Source organism: Schistocerca americana, chromosome 6, assembly GCF_021461395.2.
Source record: "Schistocerca americana isolate TAMUIC-IGC-003095 chromosome 6, iqSchAmer2.1, whole genome shotgun sequence".
Taxonomy (NCBI): Eukaryota; Metazoa; Arthropoda; class Insecta; order Orthoptera; family Acrididae; genus Schistocerca; species Schistocerca americana.
In genome coordinates this window covers 236,449,614-236,472,037 of record NC_060124.1, presented here as the reverse complement: position 1 = coordinate 236,472,037, position 22,424 = coordinate 236,449,614, and the positions used below count along the sequence as shown (strand labels likewise).

The window sequence follows — 22,424 nt, the reverse complement described above, 5'->3', positions numbered from 1 at the left end:
TTTCATGAAAGCCAATGGCATCTATGTGCTATGCTTTGACATCAAACAATAATCTGCATCCTCATACTGAATGCTAAACACTGCAGTACATGAGATGAGTGGTGCCACAGGCCTCACAATAAAGTGGATATTATCTGGGTTGGAAATTGCTGTTTTAGAAAGAACTTGTAAATATACTGTGTATTTAGTTGACGGCTACAGGGTTACTTGCATTAGAACAGGCTGTGACTAACATGACAGCAAAAATGTGGAATTATAGTCGAACATGATACCCTATGCAGGCAGAAAAAGAACTTCGAAAGAAAACAAAATGAGATCTGGATCAATCTTGTACTTATGGAAATGTGTTCCTCACACTTGTGAAGAAGGAGTAGTTTACATGGTCTTCACACTTAATCATTGCAGGTAAATAAAGATAAAATTAATCTACACAACAGCAGCCATCTTTCTCTGTACGATGGATGCTCACCTGTTCTCATCACTGCTTCCAGCAACAAGGCCATCCTCATCTTCCTCACTATTGTCCTCCAGTTTGAAATATCGCTGGAAAGCATGGGTTTGTTGATTTGCTGCATCTAGCAATCTGGAGACACTAGCAAGGTCTGTGCCTACTCCTGCTCTCATTTCCAGTTCCTCTGGTGACACAACTGTAATAGAAGGAACTGGAGGCTGCGGAGTTGGGTTTGGGGACTGCTCACTCTCATCAATGACCAGTTCAGCTTCATCATCTGCATCATCAGCTGATACAGACAATTTTGATTTCAGCTGTTGAGCAATTGCATGTTTCACTTCATCTGAGATGTAAGTCTTTGAACCACAATTATTAGTGTTGTGACTGTTATCTTCATTCCTCATGGAAGTGGCTGGAGTAACAACTGTAGTGCCTGTGGTAGGCACCACTGCTGTTGCTGCAATATGTATGCTAGTGGTAGGAGTGACGGTAGCAGTGGAAGTAACACTACTACTGTTGAAGATTGTGCAGTTGTTGCTGGATGTAGACCGTTGCTGCTCCTTCAGAACCTGTGGATAATTAAAAATTTTATTGAATAACTGATTTATTGATTTGTCAAGTTCTCATCAAGAAGGAGAACCATCAGAAATTTAGAATGAACCAATGTATGTGTTACTAACAAGAAAAAGTGGTTATAAAATACCAAAGTGGTATATACTAGATTATGGACACAATAAGATAGTCGATATACCCAGATGTGGTCTCACCGTAAGCATTTCTTGACTTTAGATAATGTTCTGAAGGGATAGTTTCCTCATCTGCTGTCCAGTGTATTTTGAATGTTTGTATTGCACTGCAGCATCCATGAAACATGGCTCAAGGGATTGTGTGGAGTGTGAATTTGAATTAAATGTACATCGTTAGAGTGTTTTTCTGTATGCTTCACTCATTTGACATCACTTTCCCTACCACGCAATAGGCCGTCATGACAAAAACTTTCCTACTACTACTACTGCTGCTGCTGGTGTCCCCTCACTTGCACAATTCTCTGCACAAATACTGTTGTTATCACCATTATCATCACCCATCATCGTTATAGTATCAATCATCATCAATTTGACATCAACATCCTAGACTTTTCTCGTTACAGTCTTTAGAGTCCATATTACTCAAAGATGTTTTCTAACACCAACAACTCACTTTCTGTTAAATAAGCTTCCTTGGTCCATATGCCTTCCATCTGCCAAGCTGGATGTCCAACACCCATCTCCAATGAGTTTTCATTACTGTCATAATTACACACACCTTCGACTGCCGTATGTACCCTGGTCCAGTTTTTATTTTCTTGTCTCTCCTAATACAGTATAACTCCACTTTTATGTTCCTAGAATTAACATTTTCCTGCCGTTTATGACATTTTTTATCAGTCCCGTCAAATTTCCTATGCCCACAATGTTAATTTGCACCTGATTTTGCGTCAACATATTTATAATTTTCCCACAATTTATGCATTACGAAAAAATGTTTGCGAAGAAAAAATGGCACCAGCATGATGTTGGCCATCCAGTAACATTTACAAATATTATGTGGTTAAATTTCTTGACACCAGGGCACTCTACTCAGCGAATTTAAACCAGTAAATGTGTGAAAGTTGTAACAATTCATGGCGTATCTCCTGCCACTGCTCTGCTTGGCATGGTGGCTGATATGAGTTACTAGGTCCATTTGAATGAAGATATCATGACCAATCACAACCATTTCCAAACTAACTCGACTGCACAAATGCAGCTTCGTGATTGTTGTGATCATTGTGACACCTTTGTCGTACCATATTTAGCGTGTTTCAGCATATGGCCACTTGGAGCACTAGTTGACACCATCATTATGTATTTTATTCATCGTGAGCAAAACGTGTTTTGAGAATTTATTCTCGTTATCAAGTGCAGTATTTACGTCTGCATTTTTTGTGATGTTACACAAACAATCAATGTGAGTGATAGTTTGCATGTGTGAGTGGTTTTCCACACAACTGATGAGGCACAGTACCTGATAACATCAGAAAGACGGCTACAGTGCAAGAGTCGCAGAATAACACATATTCAACCACCAAACAAAATGCTTATTTACATATTTGCACTTGTCAACGAGAAAAAAATTCTCAAAAAGCGTTGTGCTAAGCATGAAAAAATACGTAACTAGTGCAGTATTTCAGCTACAGACTTTCAAAAACATCGGTTATGACAAATGAAATTGAGTCAAACGTTCCTACTTCCCAGACAGTTATCATTTCCAGTTACCTCAGCAGTTTTTATGCATAATACCCCTTCATTAGATAATAAACAAGTCCCTGACAAATCTTTTGGTGCCTGTTATGTACATGTATCATGAAAATGTTATTTCCCACATTTTACATTGTACCATGTTTTACACCATTTTTTGAAGTCTCTTGAAAAGTGTAAAAGCAGGGTTTCACTGTAATTGTTATCTTATTTTACTGTCTCCCCTAGTAATTCCCAAACTGAATTTCTTCATTACTCAGTGAACCCCCTCAAATTATAAATGGTCTTCAAATGATTTTTATGTGTTTTAATATAAACTGCATGAGAAATATTGTTTGTCACTACTGCTACACAATACTGGAAAAATAGCACTTAATCATGAAACTTCAAGCTGATTTGGCAATACTAGGAGACGAATTAATAATTTTTGAAAGCTGCAGTTTGCAGGAGTTATGTTAGGTCTAGACTAGAAGGCTGGATTACAGTCAAGCATTCAAAATCAAAGAAGAGAACCAGGAGATGGCGCAAGTCTTATAGCTTCAGCCTATCTGTCTCCAGTAGTGTTAAATGGTTTGAAGACTGGACAAAAGCATTCAGACAAATCAAGAAGTTCTGGTCTGAGAGTGAGGAGCATAGGATGCTGGCTAAATGTAGAAAGAATCATTTTAAGATGACCAAGAAAGTCTTATTGTAAGGTAGCAGTCATGTGAGGAGAATGTCAGAAACAGTACAGAACTCTTTGGGATTTAATATTTTTTAGACAAGGGCAGGGCTCCATAATATCACTTATGCTTCAGGCTCTTTGGGAATAAAATCATGTAATAATAATGGGGTGGAAATAACATTTTAGGCTGTAACCTTAATTGCGCAACTGAGGGTCACACCTGGTACATTGCTGAAATGCTTCTGTCACTACTGACAAGGACATGTCACTGAGTGGCATGATAAGCACAGATGATGCATTCTGTGGAGCAAGGTAATGCAGAACTTGGAAAGTCACTCAGAGAAGAGAATGTTCACACATGGATGTGATGGATGTCACACTCAGTTACATTGTACATGGCATAGTTTGCACCTGTATGCTCCTGCTAAGAGGTTACTTGCATGGCTAACTTTCAGAATATCCAGTATGACTAAAGCAGTATCCATATTATCCCACAAATATTTTTAAGTGAAAATTCATCTGAAAGACAGAGCTGCAGAATAAATATGCCTACAGTTGAAACAGTGAAATGAAATACAGCAGCTTGGACAAAGCCATGGATATTAAATAGAATGCCTTTAGTATCCTCCATCAAAACATTAGAAACCTCATGAATAAGAAGTATGACATCAGCATATCCATACAGAAAAATGAAAGGATAGATGGAGGTATTTTCAGGAACAGGTTACTTGCTTAAATTTAGGTGATATTCATATGAATTTGCATTAGGCAGTACAGCGATAGTTTATTGTGAATACATTATATAGATTAAGTTTCTGTGATTTCCTTATGTTTTGTTAATGTACACCTTGAATCATTCCATATCCCAGAAGATTCTCCTCCTCCTTAGTGGGGCTGGAAGTCCATGTCTCAGTGGTGTAAGTTAGAACTGATTACTACACAATGGGTGTAAAGTTTTCTTTCAAATGCATCATGTGTTTCATTCTGAAAATTTTATTTGCTTTCCCAAAAGCACTTCAGACTTTTTTTTACCTTCTGATTATCTCCTTTCATTCCACTGTTTTCAGCTGCTCCGAATACAAGAATTAGTCAGCTATTCTATGAACTCATTCAATTCTCTTCTTGGTGTATTTTAATATACATTACTTCAGCCTTATTGTCAGGCTTAATTTCCAACTTGCTCTATTAAATTTGTCTAATGAATGAATATCACTAAATTACTTTTTGAAGTTTATCTGCACTAAAGGCAAACAGTAGTGCCATGAGCACAGTGAAGGTGGTTTTGACATTTACATGACCACACAACTTTTTAAGTACAACATTTATTTGGATGCAGCAAGAATGATGGTGCATTTGCAATGAACAATGCAACCCACACTGCAACTAATAGAAATCTTGAAACTTCCTAGCAGATTAAAACTGTGTGCCGGACCAAGACTCGAACTCGGGACCTTTGCCTTTCGCGGGCAAGTGCTCTACCATCTGAGCTACCCAAGCAGGACTCACGCCCTCTCCTCACAGCTTTACTTCTGCCAGTACCTCGTCTCCTATATATCTTCACTCCTTCATTTCAAATTATCAGATGATTTGCAGGAGTGCCCAGTTATTTTCTTTCAGACATATTTGGATTGCTACTTTCTTGAATCATGTCTGATCAAAGCTTGTAAAAGACATGTCCATCATAAAACAGAACCTCTTTCTGAATCTTGGGAAATTAATTGGTGTGAGAAGATGAAAATCACAGTCGATTTTCATTATTAGCAACAAACGCAATTAAGGCATGTTGAAGTACTGTAAACAGAGTGTAAAAACTCCAGGCCTTTGAAGAGCAACTTCAATATTTTGCACATAATCTGAAAGTGATGTTAGTGTAGTGTAAGCTGTATATGAAGACTTGTAGATAGTGTGGATATCAGCTGAAGCACAACTGCAAGAGAAGTTCACAGCAGAGAAATAAACAACGCCACACCAAAATGTGTTAGATAAACATAAATATATATGTATCTAGATGATATCAGTAGGTTCATATGCATTAGGGTATGGCTGATGAGAAAGGTTCATATTTTCTTTCACATTGGGCATCTGGAGAAAATACTCATAATTAACTATTGGTTGAAGAGATATGTACATTCAGTGTGAGATCTGGTGGAATTAAAAACGTAATGTAAGGTATGTGCTAACTTCTGTGGATCACGTTGCCACTGACAGAGATCCATTAAGGGAAAATCCTTTTTAAAAAAAACTGCAAATAAATGCCAAATTTTATACATCTCTAAGCAATGGTTTGTAAATTGGAGAATTGAAGGCAAACTTGGGATTACAGTAATTGTCATTTCAGAAATGGATGCAGAATGAATTTTACACTGCTGTGGGACATAGTTGATTCAGCTTTAACACTATGCAAGCATCGTATCAAAATGGTACCAATGGCTATAAGCACTATGGGACTTAACATCTGAGATCATCAGTCCCCTAGAACTTAACACTACTTAAACCTAACTAACCTAAGGCATCACACACATCCATACCCGAGGCAGGATTCGAACCTGGGACCATATCGGTCGCGCAGTTCCAGACTGAAGCGCCTAGAACTGCTTGGCCACAACGGCTGGCAAGCGTCGTATCAAACAGTGAGATTACTGTGAAGTGTTGAAAAACTCAAGTCACCCATCTACACTGAAGCACCAAACAAACTGGTATAGGCATGCATATTCAAATACAGAAATATGGAAACAGGCAGAACACAGCACTGTTGTCGGCAATGCCTATGTAAGACAACAAATGTCTGGCGCAGTTGTTAGATTGGTTACTGCTGCTACAATGGCAGGTTATCAAGATGTGTCGTAGTTGGCACACGAGCGATGGGACACAGCATTTCTGAGGCAGCAATGAAGTGGGGATTTATCCATACAGCCATTTCGTGAGTGTACTGGGGATATCAGGAATCCAGTAAAACATCCAATCTCAGACATCACTGTGGCCAGAAAAAGATCCTGCAAGAGTGTGATCAATGATGACAGAAAAGAATCGTTCAGTGTGACAGGAGTGCAACCCTCCTGCAAGTTGCTGCAGATTAAGTGCTGGGCCTTCAACAAGTGTCAGCATGTGAACCATTCAACAAAACATCATTGATAAGGGCTTTCGGAGCTGAAGGTCCACTTGTGCACCCTTGATGACTGCACAACAAAAAGCTACTTTACACATCACCTGGGCCCATCAACACTGATATTGGATTGCTGATGACTGGAAACGTATTTCCAAGTTGGACAAGTCTCATTTCAAACTGTCTCGAGGGGATGGATGTGTACAGGTATGGAGACAACCACATGAATCCACGGACTCTGCATGTCAGTAGAGGACTGTTCAAACTGGTGGAGGCTCTGTAATGGTGTGGGGCATGGGCAGTTGGAGTGATGTGGGACCCATGATATGTCTAGATACAACTCTGACAGGTGACACGTTCGTAAGCATCCTGTCTGATCACCTGCATCAATTCATGTCGATTGTGCATCCCGACAGACTTGGGCAATTCCAGGACTACGTGACACCCCACACATTTAGAATTGCTACAGAGTGGCTCCAGGAACACTCTTCTGAGTTTAAACACTTATGCATATCTGGGATGCCTTGCAACATGTTGTTCAGAAGAGATCTCCATCCCCCTCATACTCTTTCGGATTTATGGACAGCCCTGCAGGATTCATGGCATCAGTCCCCTCCAGCACTACTTCAGATATTAGTGGAGTCCACGCCATATCGTGTTGCGGCACTTCTGCGTGCTTGCGGGGGGTCTACACAATATTAGACAGGTACACCAGTTTCTTTGGCTCTTCAGTGTATCATACGCTGTTTTGGTAGTTATTTGAAAATTTTAAGTAGTTAATATTTTAATGTAAAGCAATTATTAATGTTTCAAGTAGAATGTGGAACCAGCTAATAGCGCAGTGATGTAATTACTTAATCCTATGCATGGTTTTGATTTAACACATACTGCTGAATACTCTAAATTTGTGTAATGCAGAAAAAGTAGTGAGAAGGAACTGAGACAGTGAAACGGCTACTAAATTATAAAATAAATACTTGTAGATACAGTGCATTATAGTTCTACAGATATATTTATTCACATTATTGCAACTGAAGCAATGTATAACAGATCTTAGATACGAGCTCTCACCTCTGTAACTGGTCGTGGAATAGTGAGAAGATGAGGCACATCTTGCATATCAGTGCACGTAACATTCGGAGGTGGTTGTGGCCTCCTTCCTGGTCCTCCCACTGTTCGTTGTCGCTGACTCCATAATTGAGGGTGTTGCTGCTTTATATGTCGCTCCATATTTGAACGGAGTGTAAATCGTGCTGAACAGTGTTCACATGCAAATGGCCTCTCAGTGCGGTACCTTCTTTGCTTTTGCTTCGGCATCAGAACACCATTCTTGATCACCATTTTTACAGAGGATGATGGTACAGCAGGTAGGTCCCGGGATATAGTAACTGGTTTTGGTGGCATGTGATGTATTATATCTGCCTTTTCAGCCACGGGGACAGGAACATTGGTGTCAATTTCCTGCTTCAACTTCATACTGGCATTCCTGGCAAAAAGAATATGAAGTCTGTGTTAGTCTACGTCACTCCTGCTGTAGTGTTTATAGTTATTTGGATTATTACAAAGTACAAAATATGATATAATTTGGGTTCTGGTACGGCATTGTTCCCCATAGTTAAAAATTTGATAATAATACTTAAAGTATCTCAATGTGTCACTTATCAGAAGTTTATTTAGTTAAGCAAACATTCTGTACTCTAGTTTACCTGCTACTGAAATCATTTGAAGAATCTTGGAAAGTTTGTGGGTGTCTATTAATCTGTTCATTTCCAGGCACTGCACTTAATACTTTTCCACCACAAGTGAGTCGTATTTCACGAATTAATTCCTTTTGCAGCAAACGTTCCTTCATTTCTTCCACTTCCTGCAAATTTGATGTGGGAGGAAAGATTGGTCTAGAAGGTGAGGGCATCAAAAAATAAGGGAAAATAGATGATATGTATGGTGAACCAAACTGTGGAAAGTATCTGGTTGCAGGAACATCTGTATTGGGTGACTGTGGAGGATTCTGGTTAAGATGAGGTGGGAGATTTGAAGCATGATTGCTGACTGTGTTCAAAATATGCTGTGCCAAAATGGAGCCAGGGCTATTGCTCATTACTAAGGGGACTTGATTTTCAGCTTTGACCTGTGTTCCAAAGAGAGATTTTCGGATTTTGTCAGTGTAGTGACTAGATGATACAGGAGTAGCAGACTTTTTGGATAAATCCTGAGGCTTTTCAGCATCTTCATCATCATCATCTGCTGAAGGAAATGGTGAATGACATGGGGGAGGTGATGGTGAGGGTTCCTTCTTCTTCTTCTTGCGCAAGTCCAAGGCATCCATACTGAGATCCAATGGTGAATTTACATCTCTACCATATGGTGTTGCACCACACGTGATAGCTGAGGTACATATAGGTCTTTGGCTTTGACTGACTAAACTGGAAAACTGGTTTGTGAAAGTGACTAGTGTTTCTTTGTCTTGTATATTTTGCTGAACATCTTCAGGCTCTACCTCTGCCTCTGGTTCATGTTCATGCTCATTTTCCTCTTTCTTCACAGTCACAGACATTACACTCTCCTCTGATACCTGTGGTAGTGTGTTACAAGAAATGGTTGGGTCCTCTATCTTGTCTGGTTTATCTATTAGTAATGGTGTTTTTACACTGTCATTGTTTGTAGTATCAGTAGTAGCAGTGGGTCGTAATCTTTCCTGCAATGACATGGGAATGTCTAGTTTCGCTTCCTCAGTGGTCTCTTTGGTGATATCAGGTCTGGAATGTGATAATGCTGTACTCAGAAGATGTCCAGTGCCATATTCTTCTGATGAGCCAGATGCAAATACAAGACTCCTCTTTACATCTAATTTTGTTGTTATCTTCCCCTGCAGCTCTGGATCATTTGTAGGATCCTCAGAGGGATGATAAATAATAGATTTTTTCACATCATCACGAGACAGTTTGGAATGGCGATTTCTCAGATGCCTCTCACAATTTGCCTTCGTTGTGAAAGCATAGTTGCATAGAGCACATTCATAAGGGCGGTCTCCATTGTGAGATCGCATATGCCGCAGAAGAATGGTGCGATCAGAGTGGGTGAACGGACACACATTGCAGCATCCGGCTGACAAATGTGCTCTGCTGTGACCTTTGAGTGCTCGTAAATTTGGAAAAACTGCATCACACAGTCGACACGGGAATTCCCCACGCAACTTCATGCGTCGAAACTCTGCCGCAAATAGATCTTGTTGTTCCTCTTCTTTGACAGCTGAATCTGGAGGTGTGAGATCACCACTGGCACTATGGCATGATGAAGGAGGAGGAGGAGGAGATGGGGATTTGGAGAGCTCTGGCAATATCCCACCAACTGATGTTACAGAGATCATGCTCTGAATATCTGCCAAATCTCTAGTGCCCATTTGTGGTGACTGATCAAAGTTTGAAAAGTCAGAAGGTTGCTCCAAACTGTCTTCCTTGAACTGAGGTCCTGGTGAAGGTGTTTCATAAGGCACCTGGAAAAAGTTGATTAAATATATTACGGAAAATGTGAACCATAATCTCTTTGTGGCATCAGTACTACTACTACTATTATTACTACTACTACTGCTACCACCACCACTACTACCAAAAAAACAACCAGTGCCTTCAAGACTGATACTGTTTGCTTCCTACCCTACAGCAATATTTCACTGGAAAACCAAATAAGAAAATCCACTCTGACATTCTAATGAAATGGCACTTTTAAATCATGAAACTACTGTAGTTATTTATCACGTTAGACATTTACTCACAAAAAAGAAAAAAAAATCTAACTCACCCACACACACACACACACACACACACACACACACACACACACACACAAAGTGTATTAACTGTCTTTATTTTTACCTGAGATGATACTTTATTACGGAGATCAAGGCATGAAAAGAAATCATGCCTCTTCTTTTCTTCAGGTGTTTCATCTTCTGATTCTGATGGAGAGACTTGCCGTCTTCCTGAGTGACAACTGAGATCAGTAGGACCATCACTTTCAGCACTATCTGAAGAAGTCGTCGCTGCCAAGCCACAGCCAGCATGTATATGAATCTTAAGAGCACTATCGCAGGGGAAGGATCGGTGACAGTGGAGGCACTGGAATCTTGGACATGTTGCTTTCGATGGCCGGTGCAGGGATTGTTCACACACAGCACGGGCAATATGTGGAAATTTTGAGCTGGAGAAGTCAACAAAAGTGAGGTCCTGCAAAAATGACAAAAATTTAACTTGTGAATTACATACATTAAATATTTTTTAAAAAATATAAAAATTCAGTGTAGCAGATTCTTTGTCTGCAACAAATAACCATTTACATTCAAGATCCAGATCTTATTGAAAATGAATTTTGTGGCATTAAGTGACTTAGTATCAACAAAAAATGGTTCCTGTTTCACTTGGGATGAAAAATGTGAGGGGACCAAGTTTAAGTGATGTAGATTGCAGTACACCCAGTATGGTCAAAACCATATATAGGATGATTAAAAAAAAGTTTACAAACTGACGGGGGAAATAAGGCAAACAACAATGATCAGTTATCACATAGGAACTGAGGGTCACAAATGCCATCCTGGACTACTAAATGGCATTGCAGTTATTTAGTCACATGCTACAAATGAATGCCCTCTACAGGAGATGCTCAAAGTTTTGTCCAGCTGCATCGAGACACTCCTGGCATTGATGCTGCATTCAATAATGCATCCTCTCAAAGATACCTGGTGTATCTGTAATCCACCCTGCTGGTGTTTCTCTAAGCCATCCTGCTGCCATAACAATCCTGCCCAATCGGTCCTACAGTGATGTAACAGATGTTTCATACTCAAGGCCCTTCACATACCCCCACAGGAAAAAGTCAATTTGGGACAGATCAGGTGACTGTGGTAGCCATGCAACTGGCCCACTGTGACCAATCTATCAGCCAGGAAAGGTTGCCTGCAGATATGCCCTCATTTGTTTGCCGAAATGCGCAGGGTATCCATCATGCTGAAATCAAATGTGGCTTTGAACAGGCTTCGGAGCATCATTCAACATGCCTGGCAAAACCTCTCACATGAATATGAGATACACGCAAGCATGAAGTTGGTTCAGTAGCCCAATTAAACAGTCTCTAATGATTCCAGCCCACACATTAAGCATAAATTTGCATGTGAGGCATGCTTACATGTAGCATGTGAGTTCACATCCACCCACGTACACAGATTGTGAATGTTCATCACACCCTCAAGTGAGAATGTAGCCTCACTGGTGAAGAAGGCACTTGCTGCGAAGCTTCGGTCTGCAGCGGATTCGTGCAGAAAGCACCAGGCAAATCCCATGCACTTGTAGTCTCCCGTTTGCAATGCCTTGACATGTTGGAAATGAAATAGATGCAATTATTGTGTACAATGCACCAGATGTGGAGGAGAGGGGTGAGGATGGGGGGGGGGGGGGGGGGGTTGAGACATCAGTGGCGTGGGATATTTTGCACGGTATAATTGCACAGCTTCTCGTCCATTCCAGTTGACCGCACAATAAATGAAATGCATCTCAGCCATTTCGCAGTACATGTAGTCACAACCCTTCCACACCATGAATGGCAACTCTACCCATGTTTGTATAGCGACGCCCCTCGTGACAACATCCTCTCATGACTGTAGTGTCCTCCTATGCCATTTGTGACCTCCAGTTCCTATGTGATTAGTGGTCCTTGTTGTATGCCCAATGTGCCATGTTAGACTGTAAACTTCCCCCCCCCCCCCCCCCCCTTTTCATCTTTTATATTGAATGTAGGCTCTCCCAGCATATATTGTAGGTGAATAGCTGTCAGGTTTCCAGCCAGGTGGTGGTCTTAAAATGGCACAGTGTCAACACTGCCACCGGTCTGTAAACCTGAGAACTTTTCCCCAACCATGTATGTTACTAATGTGCTATTTAATTATAAAATCTCAAAGTCTCTGAAACTGCTCATGTACCATTGCACTGGAATATAGATCCATTAAAACATTATGTCTATATAGCGAGAAAAATAATTAATTTTATAATTTCTCTCTTTTCATGTCTTGTGCTATACTGAGAATTAACACCAGGATTAAGATCATCAAAATCTATGTTATTTAGGAAATGAAGATGAGTTGTGAAGAAAAGGAAAGAGAAAAAAGAAAACACAGACCTGGTCATACCTACTTATACGTTATGTTTAAGGAATTTAGTGCTTAGAAAACTGATTTTAAAATAATTTATCAGTTTTATGACCAGCAAAAGGGCACTTTCTGAAGATCTGCAATGACCAACACAGCGCCATAGAAACAGGAAGGAGTATTTAGTTATTGGATAACCAATTTTAAAAATCATGCATAGATTGTGTGTTATATTGTGACTTACCTGAAATCCGACAACTGTGTCATGAGCAGCATATCTGTGCATATCGAGGTCACGACTATTGCGGAAAGCAGCTCCACAAATATCACAGCGTATTTTGTTGTCCTGCAGCTGATTCAACTTGTAGAATGGTGTATCAGTACCTGGGTGCATCTTATTGATGTGTAATTCAAGTGAGGCAACAGAAGGAAATTCATGTCTCTCACACACTGGGCACTGTAATTTGCCATCACCACTTAAATCTTCGGGCGAGCCTGCGCCCACGGAACCACGTAACCGTTGCCTGATGGAAGTTTCACAGGCATCTCCATCCTCCTCCACCTGCCACAAGATGAGAGATCAGATCAGAGTGTCACATGCTGCACTCTGTAAATTTGCTTTGTATTTAGATAATACAGGAAGACAGAGATATTTATAGTATACTACAATAACAGAGCAATTAATACTTATTGGGCTATGAAAAATACAACTAAATTTGGCAGAAAAAACAGCAAATCATTTGTTACAATATTTTTTGAAATAATGGGATCCTGAATTGCCATCTACAATTTACCAGTGTCAGTTACAAATCACAAATATGGTTGAACTGGTTAGCTTATGCAGCTAAATTATTAGTACATTGATTTTTTGTTCTCTCTGCTCAGTTTTAACGGGCACTCATATAGATTCGACAGCAGCACTTTTAAATGGGCCTCACTAGCTGTAACTTGACAGACTAAATAAAGCATAGAGAATTAACATCAAGACAACAATATCAAAATGATAGATTGCTACTCTTTTTGTTGTGCCTGTTTGCAACTCAACATCTCCACTATATAATGAGTACCAATCTATCCTTTTCACAATACTGTCATTATTCTATCCTTGATTTTCCATTGTCAGAATTAACATCAAGATAGCCAGCATCACATCCAAACCACAGTCTCACAAAACATAATGCATCATTGTCATTTATCCACTGTGTTCTGTAATACATAACTATTGGGAACTGCTAAAGTTGATTTTTTTTTTTTTGTGAGTGCGGTGAAATGATCTTAATTCATATTTGTCTTGTAATAGTCATTAGTTACGGCATTACCTGAAGCTCTAATTCATATCTTGTATGGGTTGGAGTTACTTATTTGTTATATTTAGGAACCGAAAATGTCTCACAGTGTTATCACCTATACATAACTTTGACTTCAGTGAAAGACCCAAATTTCACAATTCAAAGATGACTCACCAGGATGATGATACCACCAATAATCAGTCTGAAATAGTGATGATAGATGATGTAATAACATAATAATGAAATAATGACGATATTATTGTAGTGTGGTAAAACTCTGCTGATTTTATTACAAGCCAAACAAATGCATTATCTGCAATGTTAAAAACTACAAGAACACTAAAATGGCTGGCCAGCATTCTTACTTCCAGGAAATGAAATTCCAGTACCACCAATAGACACATTTAAAAGTGAAAAAAACTATTTCTAGCTTCCAGAACTGTTAGTTTCATGGAGGAAAGAGAGATATATTTTGTAAAGAGAGGCTCATCACTCAGACCCCCAGGTTTACACAGATCCACGCATCCCCATAGCCCCAAAACTTAGCTTCCTTTGGAGGATTGCACAGTCTCTTTGGTAGACCTGTTGCACCTTCTAAGTGTTCTGCCAACGAATCGCAGTCTTTGGTTTGCTCTACCCACAATATTATCTATGTGATTGTTCCAATTTAGGTTATTTGTAATGGTAATCCCTAAGTATTTAGTTTAACTTACAGCCCCCAGATTTGTGTGTCTTATCGCTTAATCAAAATTTAGCTGATTTCTTTTAGTACTCATGTGAATAACTTTGCACTTTTCTTTATTCAGGGTCAATTGTCACTTTTCGCACCATACAGATATCTTATCTAAATCATTTTGCAAGTCGTTTTGATCATCCGACGGTAAATGACAGCATCATCTGCAAACAATCTAAGACGGCTACTCAGACTGTCTCCTATGTCTTTAATATAGATCAGGAACGATAGAGGGCCTATAACATTTCCTTGGAGAACGCCGGATATTACTTCCGTTTTACTGGATGACTATCCGTCCATTACTACGAACTGTGACCTTTCTGACAGGAAATCACGAATCCAGACGCACAACTCAGGCGATACTTCATAGGCACGCAATGTTGTTAGAAGACGCTTGTGAGGAACGCTGTCGAAAGCCTTTTGGAAATCTAAAAATATGGAATCAATTTGATATCTCCTGTCGATAGCACTTATTGCTTCATGAGTATAAAGAGGTAGTTGTGTTTCACAAGAATGATATTTTCTGCATCTGTGCTGACAATATATCAATAAATCGTTTTCGTCGAGGTACTTCACAATGTTCGAATATAGTGTATGTTCTAAAACCCTACTGCAAATCGTAGTTAGTGATATAGGTCTGTAATTCAGCGGATTACTCCTACTTCCCTTTTTGGGTATTGGTGTGACTTGAGCAATTTTCCAGTCTTTAGGTACATATCTTTCTCTGAGCGAGTTGTTGTATATAATTGCTAAATATGGAGCTATTTTATGCGCATACACTGAGAGGAACCTGACTGGGATACAATCTGGACCAGAGGCCTCGCCTTTATTAAGTGATTTAAGCTGCTTCGTTACACCGAGGTCGGCCGGAGTGGCTGTGCGGTTCTAGGCACTACAGTCTGGAGCCGAGCGACGACTCCGGTCGCAGTTTCGAATCCTGCCTCGGGCATGGATGTGTGTGATGTCCTTAGGTTAGTTAGGTTTAATTAGTTCTAAGTTCTAGGCGACTGATGACCTCAGAAGTTAAGTCGCATAGTGCTCAGAGTCATTTGAATAATTTTGTTACACCGAGGGCATCTACTTCTATCTTTTCACACAAATCACGTGACCACGAATGACAGCCCCGCCAATGCACTGCCCTTTTATACATCGTGCATACCTGCTAACTCTCCCGATTTAGGCGGGAGACTCCCGATTTTCCACTTTTTCTCCCGCCTCCCGATTATTCCAGTATTTCTCCCTATTTTTACTAGTTATCGTTGTTCGCTTTTTGTACCGTTTGCCGATGTGATATTTGTGTATCACATGGTGGAAGAAGTGATGTTTCCAAGCATGCGGAAACAAAAAAGCACAGAGACAATTTGAAGTGCGACAATAACAACAACAAACTGGAATTCAGTGACAAAAGTGAAAGTGATGGACTGTAAATGCTGAATTTTATTTACGTCTTTTATTTTAGAACATAATTTGCCGATTAATTGCGCCGACCATGATAGTCACCTGTTTCGGAAAATGTTCCCGGACAGCAGTATAGCGAAAAAATACTGCTGCGGAAGGACAAACACTGTCGCAATTATCGGATTAATGGCAAAAAAGGAAAAAGAAGAAATCGCAGACTTTGAAAAAACTGCCATTTTCTACTGCAACGGACTGTAGTTCCTATGTGTTATATAGGTTGGTGGCGCCTTAAAGGAAAACTTTTCAGTTGTCTTAGGCAGGGGTAAAATACAGGGAGCAAAAGGCTATTTACAATTTGTACAGAAACCAGATGCCAGTTATAAGAGTCGAGGGGCATGAAAGGGAAGCAGCGGTTGGGAAGGGAGTGAGACAGGGTTGTAGCCTGTCCCCGATGTTATTCAATCTGTATATTGAGCAAGCAGTAAAGGAAACAAAACAAAAGTTCGGAGTAGGTATTAAAATCCATGGAGAAGAAATAAAAACTTACATGACATTGTAATTCTTCAGAGACAGCAATGGACTTGGAAGAGCAGTTGAATGGAATGGACAGTGTCTTGAAAGGAAGATATAAGATGAACACCAACAAAAGCAAAACGAGGATCATGGAATGTAGTCGAATTGAATAGGGTGGTGCTGCCGGAATTAGTTTACGAAATGAGACGCTTAAAGTAGTAAATGAGTTTTGCTATTTGGGGAGCAAAATAACTAATGATGGTCGAAGTAGAGAGGATATAAAATGTAGACGGGCAATGGCAAGGAAAGCGTTTCTGAAGAAGAGAAATTTATTAACATCGAGTGTAGATTTAAGTGTCAGGAAGTCGTTTCTGAAAGTGTTTGTATGGAGTGTATCCGTGTATGGAAGTGAAACATGGACGATAAATAGTTTGGACAAGAAGAGAATAGAAGCTTTCTAAATGTGGTGCTACAGAAGAATGCTGAAGATTAGGTGGGTAGATCACATAACTAATGAGGAGGTATTGACTAAAATTGGGGAGAAGAGAAATTTGTGGCACAACTTGACAAGAAGAAGGGATCGGTTGGTAGGACATGTTCTGAGGCATCAAGGGATCACAAATTTAGCATTGGAGGGCAGCGTGGAGGGTAAAAATCGTAGAGGGAGACCAAGAGATGAATACACTAAGCAGATTCAGAAGGATGTAGGTTGCAGTAAGTAGTGGGAGATGGAGCTTGCACAGGATAGAGTAGCATGGAGAGCTGCATCAAACGAGTCTCAGGACTGAAGACAACAACAGCAACATAGATGTATACAAAAATAAGCCACAGCCTTTTTATCTTTCATATCTCCTGATTTCTCCTGATTTTTAAAACTGAATCTCCTGATTTTTGAAGGTTGGTAAGTATGATCGTGTAAAACGATACTACTGCCATCTGTGTATGTGCATATGCCGTAACTTTTGTCCCCTCAGTGTAAAGCCGTCAGCTTCCTACCGAGCTGGAACCTACCTTGCGTTTGTTGCACACAGTCGGAGAAGGGGGCGACGAGCCTCTGGTACTCCCCGCGCGGCTACTGCCGCCGCTACTGCTGCTGCTGCTGCTGCCGCAGGACTCGCGGCGGCGCTTCGAAGCGGGCGAGGCTTCCGGGGCCGCATCGTGCGTGCGGAGATGGCGGTGCATGTTGCCGTTGGTGGTGAAGGCGACGCCGCACACGCGGCACTGGAAGGGCCGCTCGCGGGAGTGCACGAGCGCGTGGCGGTCGCGCGAAGACGCCGAGCTGAGGGCCTTCCCGCAGACGCCGCAGGGGAAGGGCGCGCCCGCGCCGCCGCGGTGCTGCTCCGAGCGCAGGTGCAGAGTCAGCGCGTGCTGCGACGGCAGCGTCGCAGAGCACGCGGGGCAGCCGAATGCGCCCCCGCCGGCTCCCGTGCACTCGTCGCCGTCGCCGTCGTTGCTAGAAACAGAGCCGCTCGGGGTAAGCTCTCATCCCAGACGTAGATTTCAACAGCTACCAGGTGTACCGGTACGAAATGAGCGTTTCTTTGTGAAAATGAAACACTAATTTTGAATTCAAAAGTAAAAACATTTTATTCAAAGTACTGACCATTGCTTTCTATGCATTTTGACCACCTTTCTGGCAATTTGTGGACACCAGGCCAATTTCGTCTTTTGAAGCAGACTAATCAGAAACCCAATTTTCGACTTCTTCGTAGGAATCGAAGTGTTCCTCAGGCAATGCGTGTCCCACTGATGAAAACAAATGGTAGTCGGAAGGGGCCAAGTATGGTGAATACGGCGGGTGGGGTAGCAGCTCCCAGCCAAGTGGTTTGGTTGTATCCCGAACCAGTTTTGCTTTGCGTGCAGGTGCATTGTCGTGTAAAAAACTTACTTTGCCGTGTCTTCTGACCCATTCTGGTCTTTTTTCGATCAATGCATAATTCAAATTGATCATTTGTTGTCTGTAGCGATTAGTATTCACAGTTTCACCGGGTTTTGGAAGCTCATGATACACCACACATTTCTGATCCCACCAAACACAGAGCATTGTCTTCTTGCCGAATCGATCTGGTTTTCCAGTCGACGTTGATGGTTGTCCCGTTTAGGATACTTAAAATAAATCCATTTTTCATCGCCAGTAACAATTCCATGCAAAATTGATTTTCTTTCATTTACTTTGAAGCGAAATTTGACAAATGGTTTTTCGGCCTTTCATTCAATTCATGTGGCACCCATTTTCCACACTTTTGGATCTTTCCCATAGCTTTCAAACGGTCAGAAATTGTTTGTTGTGCAACATTTAGCATTCCTGCCATTTGCTTTTAACTCAAAGTATCATCTTCATCCAATATTGCTTGCAATTCGGCGTCTTCGAACTTTTTTTGTGGTCTTCCACGTTCTTCATTTCTTACATCAAAATCATTATTTTTGAACCGTTGAAACCATCTTTTGCAAGTTGCTTCTGATAGAGCATGATCACCATATGCCTCGAAAAGCATTCGATGCGACTCTGCAGCACTTTTTTTTTCTCAAATGAAAACAAAAAATTAATGCTTTCCGCAAATCATCACTTTCTGGTACAAAATTCGACATTGTTAACACGATGAAAACATATGATGTTTGTTCCATGACTTGATGTATACTAAATATCTTTGACAAGTGCCTTACCAACCAAACAAAAAAATTAAGGCTCGTTCACAACAAATGTTCCCTATCGACACATTTGTATCTTAACGCTCATTTCATAACGGTACACCTGGTAATATTGCTTTACTGGACACGATCCACGCGTATGTGGCGTGCCCATGTGCGGATCCAGGATCTCGGTCAGGGGGGATCCGCCCCTGAGCGTGCCATTGCGATCTTTGAACTTAGGCAGTTACCTACAGTTGAGGGAAGCTGCAGCTCGATGTTGAGCCCAAAGCATGGTGATTTACTGGCTAATAATATGCAATTAGAACAGTGGTCATCAAACCTCGTTGCTCAAGAGCCAATACTGACACAGTGGACAGCACCTCGGGCCCCATATGTACCAATCTCATAAATTAGTAACCTACTTAATATGTTAATGAGTCCCCAACAGCAAGAGAAAGGACGCGGTAAGTTGGCCACTGGCCCCTAATATAGCAGTCGTGAAAAGTCACCGCCATTCGGAACACTTGATGACGAATTACACTACTGGCCATAAAAATTGCTACACCACGAAGATGACGTGCTACAGACGCGAAATTTAACCGACGGGAAGAAGATGCTGTGACATTCAAATGATTAGCTTTTCAGAGCATTCACACAAGGTTGGCGCCGGTGGCAACACCCACAACGTGCTGACATGAGGAAAGTTTCCAACCGATTTCTCATACACAAACAGCAGTTGACCGGCGTGGACTGGTGAAACGTTGTTGGTGGTGGTGGTTGTTGGTATGTTTAAGGGGGACTAAACAGCGAAGGTGAAACGTTGTTGTGATGCCTCGAGGAGAAATGCGTACCATCACGTTTCCGACTTTGATAAACGTCGGATTGTAGCCTATCGCGATTGCGGTTTATCGTATCGCGACAGTGCTGCTCGCGTTGGTCGAGATCCAATAACTGTTAGCAGAATATGGAATCGGTGGGTTCAGGAGGATAATACGGAACGCCGTCCTGGATCCCAACGGCCTCGTATCACTAGCATCGGGATGACAGGCATCTTGTCCGTGCAGCCACGTCTCGATCCCTGAGACAACAGATGGGGACGTTTGCAAGACAACAACCATCTGCACGAACAGTTCGACGACGTTTGCAGCAGCACGGACTATCAGCTCGGAGACGATGGCTGCGGTTACCCTTGTCGCTGCATCACAGACAGGAGCGCCTGCGATGGTGTACTCAACGACGAACCTGGGTGCACGAATGACAAAACGTCATTTTTTCGGATGAATCCAGATTCTGTTTACAGCATCATAATGGTCGCATCTGTGTTTGGCGACATCGCGGTGAACGCACACTGGAAGCGTGTATTCGTCATCGCAATACTGGCGTATCACCCGGCGTGATGGTATGGGGTGCCATTGGTTACACGTCTCGGTCACCTCTTGTTCGCATTGACGGTACTTTGAACAGTGGACATTACATTTCAGATGTGTTACGACCCGTGGCTCTACCCTTCATTCGATCCCTGCGAAACCCTACCGCATGTTGCAGGTCCTGTACGGGCCATACAGAAAATGTTCAACTGCTGCCCTGGCCAGCACATTCTCCAGATCTCTCACCAATTGAAAACGTCTGGGCAGTTCTAGTATAATACATTTGTCCAATGAGTACCCGTTTATCATTTGCATTTCTTCTTGGTGTAGCAATTTTAATGGTCAGTAGTGTATTTATTTCATCTTGCAACCACCCTCAGTAACCCGACAGGCATGCCTAACGACGTGTTGTTATATTGCCTGTGTGAATGAATGATTAATTGATTAACAACAGTACTTGCACTTAAATTTAAATGCACTTTACAAAATGACACGCAGTCAAAAATATCAACTACATGTTTCGAACGCCATTTTTCTTACACTCACTGCGTTGTATTATAACAGCCTTAATTTAATTTCATGTACTTTGCTACAAATACGTACCGCATTTGCATGTTACTTCCACGTTAGAATTTATACTACAGCGTCTTAGTCCGCCCCGGTAGCTGAGTGGTCAGAGTGACAGACTGTCAATCCTAAGGGCCCGGGTTCGATTCCCGGCTGGGTCGGGGATTTTCTCCGCTCAGGGATTGGGTGTTGTGTTGTCCTAATCGTCATCATTTCATCCCCATCGACGCGCAGGTTGCCGAAGTGGCGTCAAATCGAAAGACCTGCACCAGGCGAACGGTCTACCCGACGGGAGGCCCTAGCCACACGACATTTCCATTTTATTATCGGTACGAGTCGCGCATGCCTGTGAGTTGTCAGTACTGGAAGACAGACAATGAAAGATTCCCCTTCTCACATCCACAGCTTAGTGGCCATGCTGCTTACCTCTCTGCCCCTGAGGTAAACGACCAACGTTACTTATCTCACAGCCGAATTCACCAACGTCAATTAAAATCAAGCACATCTTAAAAGTATTACTGTCTCTGACAGTACGTTTATTACAGAGCAGGAAAATTACACTCTCAAGAAGCTCTTAACGTTAGCTGACGTTAGGATTCGGTTATCAGATACATATTACTACAGGATGGGGCTGAGAACATCGGCCAGCGCGCTCACAGCCGCACAGCAGGAGAATCGTGCGGCCATCAGTAAGAAGGTGCTTGGAAATAGAAACGGCGATCACAGGTTCCTGGAAAAACCTATCGTGAAACGTGAAGAATAATAGCGTGGGGCGGAGTGTCTTTTTCGCATTCCGTGTCCGTGAGGAAATAAAGAACTGTAGGCCTACTACAGTATTTAAAGTCCGCCCCCGGTAGCTGAGTAGTCAGCGCGACAGACTGTCAAATCCTAAGGGCCCGGGTTCGATTCCCGGCTGCGTCGGAAATTTTCTCCGCTCAGGGACTGGGTGTTGTGTTGTCTTAATCATCATCATTTCATCCCCATCGACGCGCAAGTCACCGAAGTGGCGTCAAATCGAAAGACTTGCACCAGGCGAGCCGTCTACCCGACTGGAGGCCCTCGTCACACGCCATTATCGTTAGTATTTAGAACTGTGCACAGAAAGAGGCCTCAATCTACAATAAAACTAATCGTGGGCTGTTCAACGCAATTCGACACTGCACAAGTTTCGTGTCTCATCTATCCCACTGTCCCTCTTACCCCCTGCTGCCTCTCCTGTAGCCGATGATAAAAGAAACATTAAAACACCACCGCTTGGAGACCACAGACGTGATCCAAAGCTACTGCACTGGTGGA

General features: G+C 41.7%; 1 protein-coding gene across 1 annotated transcript in view; it reads right to left on the bottom strand.

Annotated features, from left to right (window-relative positions):
* LOC124620068 (ras-responsive element-binding protein 1-like) overlaps positions 1-21,175 on the bottom strand; it is a 33,218-nt gene extending 12,043 nt beyond the window's left edge. Inside the window, exons 1-7 of the mRNA XM_047146735.1 lie at positions 21,165-21,175; positions 17,575-18,016; positions 12,875-13,192; positions 10,370-10,720; positions 8,204-9,990; positions 7,569-7,983; positions 470-1,020 (exon numbers count right to left, since the gene is read on the bottom strand). Of these exons, the coding sequence (XP_047002691.1) occupies positions 470-1,020; positions 7,569-7,983; positions 8,204-9,990; positions 10,370-10,720; positions 12,875-13,192; positions 17,575-18,016; positions 21,165-21,175 (3,875 nt within the window). The remainder of the gene's footprint in view (positions 1-469; positions 1,021-7,568; positions 7,984-8,203; positions 9,991-10,369; positions 10,721-12,874; positions 13,193-17,574; positions 18,017-21,164) is intronic.
* Positions 21,176-22,424: the final 1,249 nt, after the last annotated feature.